The sequence below is a fragment of the Rhagoletis zephyria genome, unplaced genomic scaffold (assembly GCF_001687245.7).
Source record: "Rhagoletis zephyria isolate East Lansing unplaced genomic scaffold, Rhagoletis_zephyria_1.1 Rzeph_scaffold_06175, whole genome shotgun sequence".
In the NCBI taxonomy this organism is placed as follows: Eukaryota; Metazoa; Arthropoda; class Insecta; order Diptera; family Tephritidae; genus Rhagoletis; species Rhagoletis zephyria.
The window spans coordinates 18,445-28,005 of record NW_016163258.1 but is presented as its reverse complement, the minus strand read 5'-3'; the positions used below and the strand labels follow the sequence as shown (position 1 = coordinate 28,005).

Genomic DNA, 9,561 nt, shown 5'->3' with positions numbered 1-9,561 from the left:
CTGCACATCGGAGAGCGTAGCACGGCTGTGATGCGAAAGACGGCAAACCATGTCGCCAGTGTCGCCGTAGTCATAGGAGTGGCATCTAGAAGAAAGAAAAAATGGAATTTAGAAACTATATATTTAGAAGTAGGACTTAGTAGGTATGTAGTTCAGAGTCAAGCGTCGCCAAAATCAAAAGCTTTTCGGTTCTAAAATGTCTCATGGCGCAATAACTTGCGCCGCACAGTGCATAATTTTGGCCATTTAGGAGAACAAAAATGACAGCGGCCATAATTAAGTCTACATAATTTTATTTTTGCTTTATGTATTTTTAATACATCTTTATTATAACGGTTTCAAAGGAATATGGCCATGCCAGCGAAGCCGCTGTATTTTAAATCGCTGCACTATGTCTATGTCGATCTAAAGCTAATTCAGCATATCGTTATTATCATGTACGGTATTCGCCAACGCGCAAAGTACCCTAAATATTCCGCAGAATCCTTCTCTCGAAAACGCTCGGAGAGGTCTTTCCCAATTCTTTCGGAGCCGGTTTTATTGCTCAACGATATTTTACACAGCCATATCAGTTGCGCAGGTATGCAAAATTCAGACATCACGGCTTATAGGCAACTCCTTTTAGTGCGGTCGAAAGTCCCTTTGAAGTCGACAATAGATGGTGAGTGTCGATCCCTTTCTCGCGTGTCTTGGTGCGTTTTGGCGGGCGGGGTCGCCTTTATTGTGGATTGGGTAGAGCACACTTAAATTCCAGTCGTCGGGCATGGTTCATCTGACCATATTCTGTATAAGAGCTGATGCATGCACCTTATCAGCTCCTTGCCGCCGTACTTGATTAGCTCAGCTGCCAGACTGTCAGCTTTAGCAACGTTTTTGTTTGTCAAGCGCGCTATTGCTAATTCGTATATCATCCGCTGGGGGCTAGGGTTCGTCTTCTCCACAGCTTTCAGTGCTTTTACCATTCAGTTGGCTGGAAAAGTGTTCCCTCAATATTTTAAGAACGTTCTGGACATCAGTCGCTAGTCGGCCACAGTCGCGTCTTTTTTCTCTGCGACTTCGTGACATTCCTCATTGTACCAGTTGTTATTTCGGGCTCCGTGAAATCCAACTACTTCTTCGGCGGCGGTACTCAATGAGCGGGAAATATGGCTTCACTGCTCGCGTATGTCGGTTTGTTGAAAAGTGCTCTCTAAGAGCAGGTGTGAGAGTCAAGTGGCGAATACATTCACTGTCTGTTGCGACTGCAACTTTTCTACGAGAGATAGTGGTCCGAGTCGATGTTTGGCTGGAAGCACTGGAAGCATGCCTTCAGTCTATCACAACATGATCGGTTTGGTCTCTCGTTTTCCGATCTGAAGACAGCCACGCAGCTTGGTGGATCTTTTTATACCTGAACCTAGTACCGCATACTACCATGTTTTGGGCCCCGCAAACTCGATCAGTCTCAGTACGTTGTCCGACGTTTCGTCGTTAAAGCTTAATTTTCCGACGGTGGTTCCAAAGATCTCTTTTTTGCCCACCCTGGCACTCAAGTCGCCAAGCACGACTTTGATATCATGGCGTGGACAGCTTTCGTGTGTGTGTGCACCAAGCGCTAATAAAAGAAATCCTCGAACGCCTCGTCCTTCGGATTGTGCCTACACGCAAGTCCACTGGGTTGACCGACCTCCGATCCCTCCTACCACAAATCCAACACCGAATATGCGGTCCTTTACTTGGCTGCTGTATTAGATATCGCAAGGCCCCTGAAATTTTTTGCCTTGCTCCGTCCAATGCATTTATTGGATAGCGGCGATGTTAGCTTTTGTTCTTACGAGGACATCAACCAGCCGGGCAGAGGCACATTCCCCATTAAGGGTCCGGACATTCCAGGTGCATGTCCTCGAATCGTCCTTTAAACGTTTCTTCTCTGGTCTCTTTTCTTCACTGGTAGTGGTTTTTACGTGAAGGACAATCAAGAAATTATATGACTATGACCGATCGTTATTTCTATCCACAAACTCTGTCTATGCGTCTTACGCACCGTGTCATAAGACCAAGACGCACCACTGATGTGTACATCCAGAGTAAAACTTCTAGTTTAAAAGCCGACGTTTCACAGTGTATTATTCCCATATTCTAGAAAATATCAATTAAATAATTTGACATCGCCAAATTTGAAAATAACGTCAAAAATGTGTTTAGAAATGCCTGATAAAGACGAAACAATAACGACTATAAAATTGAAATCAAAGTGTAGGGCGGGACGGGGTTTGAATTTCTATATTTGAAACTGAATCTCAATGTTTAATTTGTCGGTGTTATGTGATTTATGCAACAATTGCTAAAATACCAATTTGGTCTTATTTTTTTAGGTATGTTCTTTTTAATGAGTATACATTTTTGGGATTTTAGTAAACTAGGACTGAGTATTTCATGTTAAAGTAAAACGATGTTAACTTACATTTAGTTTTAGCAATTTATTAATTTCATTAGACCCGCAAATTGGTTTTTCGCGGTTATTCGATAAAGTTTGTATCTCAGTTAATTTGCCACTCCTCTATGGCTTTAAATAACACAATTTTAGCTGCTGGAAAGAGCAGGTTTTGATGAAATTTTCTTTTTTCAGGCCTACTAGGGATTTTATTTTCTTCGAGTAGTTCAGTTGCGTTTTATCTCGACCGAGACACATTTTTGTATTTTTGCTTTTGCATAGAGAAAGCTCGCTTCATTACCTTTCCAATGGTACTCCATTTTTCTAAATAGAGCAAGAACTATTGAACTTATAACGGAATTTTGTGGACCCAACTTGACTTTTTTATCGATATTTGCCACGCCCATAATTAAAAAAAAAATTATTTTTAAGTCCATTTCTGTCAGTTTATGATTCCTTGTTATAAGGAAATTCTAAATATATATCTTTGGGCATTTTAGCTTTCGTAGTTAGTTAAATATTTCAGCTTTTGCCTTTTTTAAAATTGCAGTTAAATAATAGGGTGGCATGGCAGCAACTGTAAATTACCAATTTTTTGTAAAAAGCTTCGCCTATCTCTTAACGTACCTTGTGCAAAATTTCATTAATCTATCTTCAATAGTTTTCGAATTACAGAATTAAAAGCAGCTAGATGGGTCAAATATTACACTGTGCGTTTCCGCGAAAGCAGCCTGTAAGAGTAAAATAAATTACCAACGAACTTTCGGAAAACATATTTTTCCCCATTTCTTTAATCCAAGCCAACTGAACATTAGTTACATATGTATGTACATAGTTTCAAACATCTCGCTAATATGCATTTCCTTATGCAAGAATTGTCAGAAAATTACGCAAAAATTCCAGGCTTATCTCGAAGCTGCTGTCTTCTACTGGCTTAGAGTTAGCCAGTACAGAGTGACAGAAACATTTGCTCTCATTGATTTAATCGGCTGCCAGCATTGTACTGTCAATAACTACCAACAAGTGGCAACAGTACCTTGCAATACATACTGGCTGCATGCATAAATACCAAACTACATATATAAATTCATACTCAAACAGAAAAATATTTGCAACCCAAAGAGCAGCTTATTTTGTGCACAGGCATTTAATCTAATCGCACATCACGAGTTCTCATCAAATTCAAATTTTCTATGGCAGCAAATCGCATAAAAGTCGCTGATGGGAGCACATTTGCACCCACTGCGCCGCAATATAACGGTATGCATAAGCTACTAGGTTTTTTATTTTTATTTGCGATTGCGACGGCATTAATTTGCACACAATTGCAATTCCATCGAAAATTCCCAGCAAGAGGCTTGTTGTTAGTTGATTAGCTGCGCGACTTCTTTTCCATTGGTCGACGTCAACATCCACTGATTAAGCAACACTTGTGGCAACATGTTGCGGAAACATGCAACAAGCAACAAACGGCTTTGCCATGCCAAATGTCATGCTGTTGCCGCCATCGCATCAAATGTTGACATGCTAATGTATTGGCTTTGGCTGCTATGCGCGGTTGCAACCTATGATTATGCTGGCCATTTGCAGAGTAGCTTCTTTGCGGCTCGACTATTCAAGATATGACCAGGTTTTGGCTATAATTTGTTGGCGCTGAACGGCCGCCTACTGAATGCCACAATTGACTTGACCGCATTCGGTTGGCCGTCAACGGCGGCACACTTGTTTAGTTTTTTGCCGTTTTCTTGTTGTAATATTTCTGTGCGTTCTATTAGTTGTTAGTTTTTATGTAAGTGGGTTTTTGTTTTCATTGTCCTGCCACAGCCACTGTCTGTCGCGCTTACCTGTACGGTGAATTCAAACATAAATCACGACACTCATCAATGCTGCCAACATCCTGATACACCGAATCCACCGTCTTCAGTATGCGGCCGGACAAGCGTTTGAACTCGCACAATTTATTTGGCTCATCGGCGCAGTTATTCTCCAGATAATCGACAGCATCGTGCGGCTGGAATGCGCCAGTGCCGGCCAGCGTAATGCGATCCATTTCGGAGAGCTCACAAGTGTTTGTACTGCGATAATAGTTGGCTGATCTGCAAGAAAGCAAAAAAAAAAAGAGAAAAAATTAAGTTGTGGATAAGCGAAAAGCATTGCAAAGAATATATATTTGTATGCATGTGCGTACTTGTATAAGAAAATAGCAAGAATTATGAAAAAAGCGTTAATAAACTAAAGCAAACAATCTTGACTTTGTATGCGGTAGATATGCACATTAGGCTGCATCACTCCCCATACAAAAAAAAATTCGGTACTGTTTTTCGGAATTATAAAGTCTACTATATTTTAAGACGTCCACCAGAAAAAAGTAAAAAAACAGCATCAAAAATCTCATTATTGCGATTCCGTTTGAAATATTTGTATGCAGGTTTTTTAAGCGTAATCGGTTTTGTCATCTGAGGGGAGACTTTTTTCAAAAAGTTCTTTAAGAAACTATTTTTATTCATACAAAACTCCATTTTTGGAGGTATTTTCATATTGGTCCAGCTGTCTTAAATCTTAATATTTTTCCGAAATATTTTTGTGGACGTCTTAAAATATAATAAATTTTGTAATCCAAGCGCAAAAACCACACCTTTTTTTGGTGATGCAGTCTAATGTACATACATACGTATATGTGTGCACTTTGTTCTATTTGTTGGTCAGCCACAAACACCACCAGCCTAGGTACTTTTTTGTGCTATGCAATTTATCGCACATTAATCTGCCATCACTGACATTGTTGCTGCAGCCCGTTTGTTGTACATTTTATGCGCGGTCCAATTTTGCTATTTATGGCATTAACACGACCGCGCTGAATTGACTATGCAACGAATGAGTGAGTGAGCGAGTAAATGAATGGTGTCTGCGCAAAGTTTATGGATGCTCTTTGTTGGCAGCTTTTATGGCGCAGCTTTGAGTTTTGTGTTAAAAAGCGATTTATTCTATGTTTGGGCGGACGTGTTGTTGATGCGGCAGGTGCAATATGAAAAACGCCCCAATAAATAAGCGCAATAAATAAATCTTGAGAATAAGTGGCGATTAATTCATGCAATGTATTACTTTTATATTAGCCTAGGTCCCCTTATTAGTATTCTTCTTGGTGTTCGTGCTCATCTCCGCATTATCTTCGCCTTCGGATTTGTACATAAGTTAACTAACACTTCTGAAACAGATGGCAACCCCCTAAATATAGGTAAGAAATAAACAAATCTCTTGTGTCTGATATTGTGATACCTACATAAATATTTCATGTGCCTGCTGAATTAAGCTAAACTTTATTTTTTAAATACGTTTCAACGCTCATTAATATAGTGCAAAAATAAAACCTATTTAAACCCATTCATTTGATACCCATATTTTGAATAATTACTTTGACTTATTAAATCATTTGAGTTTACCTCCTTAAACAAGTGGCAACCCTCTTTAATATTCTAAGCATTCAAACTATGGATATCTTACCACCTTCGTTTCACGTCATATTTTAATATTTCATTTAACTTATACATACTTTAATTAAATTCTAATTTTAAAACAGGTGACAACGCTATTCACAAAAATTTTTAAAACCAACACCTTGTTAAACCTTTTTCGACTGACATACATATTTTGATACATATTTAAATTGTGTATATTAGTCCCTTAATTCAAGTTGAATTGAATTTTTAAAGAATATGGCAAACCTCTTAAATGAAGCTCAGAAAAAAAACATTTTTAGGCCATGTCAATTTATACCCATACTTTAATAGTTAATTTGACTTATTAAATAATTTGAGTTTAACTTTTTACACAGTTGGAAACGCTCTTTAATACTCCTTTGCTTTACGTTTAATTAAATTCGACTTTTCAACCAGATGGCAATTTTGTACAAATAATTTTTTTAACCAAAACCTCGTTAAACGTTTTTCGTCTGACACTTGTATTGTGATACATATTTAAATTTTCTAATACTCTTAATTCAAATTGAATTTAATACTAAAATTAGGTAGCAACCCTCCTACATACAGTTTGGAAATAAAGTCTCTTCAAAGCCAATTTGATTTATATTCATATTAAAGTAATTTATTTATTTTGCTTATACTGAACCTAACTTTGTAACAAGCTGGCAACCCTCTGCAAACTATTTTCAAATTACAACCTCATTCGTCTGACATCCATATCATATATTGCCATACATTTCAATTTTCTGTTAAGTCGAACTTGCTTTTTGAGACAGGTAGCAACTCTACTACATATAATTAAAAAATAAATCCTATTCAAAACCACTTCGATCAATACTCATATTAAGTGTAATAATTCATTTAACTAACATATATATAATTTGAATTAAATTTTTTTATCAGGTGGCAACTCTATTTGAAAAAACAAGAAGTTATTACACGCCTCATTTTAGTATAAACTTTAAGTACGCAGGTATGAAAAAACTCGTAACTTCTACAGTTTTGGTGTTTCCATTCTCAAATTTTTACAGCTTACTCCATAAAGTTTGACAACTATTCAGGTTGAAAAAAATAAAAATCAAGCATGATGAAGTTGATAAAAAAATAAAAAAAAAAACGATTTTTTAATGTATTTTTTTTTTTATTCTACCTAACACTCTTATGGAAAGCCGAGGTTATTACGCACATTTTGATACCTTAACTGATTTTCTCCGACAAATAGTTTATTAAAGCAAACAAATAAAAAAAGAGTTCAAAATTTCGGGAATTTTTTTTCGAGATTTTCGAATATCATGACGAAATAAAAAAATAGGTGTCTACTTTTTTCGATAAAGAATGTAAAAATGTAAAAAAATTAATAAATATATATATTTAACCAAAAAAAAATATTGAGGTGTAAATATTGTATGGAATGACCCATATACATATGAATTTGCACAGAAGTGAAAGGCAAAGCACCACCAGTACACCCGGCTAGCTCTGCACCGGATGTGTGAGTGTGATCTAATCAACAAGGTGGCTGGCAAGAAAATGGGAAAGCAAACGAGCCACCAAATGCAAATATGTACGTATAAGATACAAACAAAAAACCCCCAAAAAAAAAAAATTGCCATTGGACCACACGCAATATTACCTTGCCAGCAGCCATATTGTAAAGTGCCACTTCAGTAGCCCACCACGGTAATGATACACATTTCAAGTTGCACGAAGGAGCAATGCAACTTTACAAGCTGACATTGCGGCTACTGTAACATTTGGCACATCTAACAATCCAACTCAGCCAGCGAACAAATGCCAAAATAAAGCAAAGCATTTACTGCAAATATTTTCCATTCCAGTCTTTTTTTGGTGTGTGTTGAAATGCAATTGATACGATTTCGCAAAAGTTCAACTTTAATTGACATAAATAAATGTTATTGTCAGTTTGTCTATTTAAGGAAAGCGATAGTAAGCACTTGCAGATGAGAAGGTGAACGTCCTTGCCGTCTCACCATTAGAAGCATACATATACATATACATATTGAGCAAGTCTCACAAACGTTTACTTTTTCTGCATTAATATTAGTGCATAGTTTTCTATGTGGTAATATGTTAAGGCTATTACGCGATTTCTTGGAAGCATCCAGCAGCGCTGATAAGCTCAGATGACCATGAGTGAGTAGGTTTGCATGCATTTGTTGAAATGTAAAGCCAAGCTTATGGGCTAACAGGTAGTGTGTTAGGAGAAAAAAAGTTTGGCTAAAAGATGTTTGATAGCATTAAAGTGTAGAATTATAGTGCATGTACTTTCATTATGGGTGAGCTGAAAATCATATTTTTTAGAAATATCAATTAAAAATAGCAAACATATGCTTCGTTATGCTCTAAAATGTTTGCTTTTACCGATACAAATTCTAAAAAAACTCGGATTCTCGGCCCACCCTAATATACGTACATTCAAACATATAAATTAGCTTATTAAAAAAAAGAGTTTCGAATAGATAGGTATACTAAGTATTATTGCATGAGGTGAAGAGTCGTCTCGGACTGAATTAGAAATAGGATATGACCGCAGTGGCCAAATTTTATCAAAAGAGCAAGTTGTTCATAAAATTTGAAGGTATCGATAGCTGGGAGCAGCTGTAGAGTTATTACATCCGCTGTTTGCCTGTGCCAAAAAAAAAAAAAACAAGTCTTATAGTCAGTTTCACGAAAGCAATTTAAGTGAAAAATTAGCTTTTTTTTTAATTTAAATAATTCTTCACTTAAATTGGTGGCGAAATCGGCAGTTAAAGTGTACCATACTCCAAAAGCGTGAGCTAGAGCCAAGGAAGGGATAAGTAAATAAAACCGAACTGGACATGTCAAACCTAAAATTTCTTAATTAGTGATATTTAAATCCTTTTTAAGATTAAAAATTATGTAGATGCTCATATCTGGATAATCTGCCAGGCGCTAGAACATAAGGAGGGCCATTTCGGATTTGAGGAACTTGCATTATGCATCTTACTCGGCATATCTATGCATCTAGGATACATCCTTTGGTCGCTTCTACAACAGCGACTTGGGCGGCCTTTGGTGAGTTCGCAAGGAATTTGTAAGGCTGTTTCCCTACTGTCTGTAAAATTGCGGCTAGGGCACCGAGGGTTTTGTCCAAAAACTGCGAAACGCGCCGAAAAAGTTGCGTAAATAAAACAAGAGGATTCCGAAAAGTACCCAATAACCCAAAATTTTCCCGAGAAATTTAATAAAACTTTTAAGGAAAACACGAAATTTCGTGAAATGTAAGCATAAAATCCAAATTTTCCCAAAAAAACTTGACAAGTAAAACACTCAGAACCCAGAGGCCCCGAAAAATGCGCGAAGAAAAAACGCTAATCATCCCGCAAGTTTTTTCTAAAAGTGGAGCACAAAAAAACCCCGAAAAGTACCAAAAAAATTAAAAAAAAATCCCGGAAAATAACGAAAAAAATCGAAATTAATCAACATGGATCCCGAAATACGACGAAAAAAATCTTAAATCGCCTGGAAAAATACGAACACATTTTGAAAATTCTCGAAAAAAACCGGAAAATCGCGAATGAAAAAGAGTTATTTTCTTATTTCTTTTTACCTTAAAAAATAAAATTGAAAAAAGTAATCGGTACGTGGACTTCAAATTAAAAAAAAAAATTTATTTTAATCTACTAC

At 36.8% G+C, this 9,561-nt stretch overlaps 1 protein-coding gene across 1 annotated transcript in view; it reads right to left on the bottom strand.

Annotated features, from left to right (window-relative positions):
• Positions 1–4,508, bottom strand: part of LOC108372932 (uncharacterized) — a 13,505-nt gene extending 8,997 nt beyond the window's left edge. The window contains exons 1-2 of the mRNA XM_017628753.1: positions 4,258–4,508; positions 2–85 (exon numbers count right to left, since the gene is read on the bottom strand). Coding sequence (XP_017484242.1) covers positions 2–85; positions 4,258–4,463 — 290 coding nt within the window. The 5' untranslated portion in view covers positions 4,464–4,508. The remainder of the gene's footprint in view (position 1; positions 86–4,257) is intronic.
• Between the last annotated feature and the right edge of the window lie 5,053 nt (positions 4,509–9,561).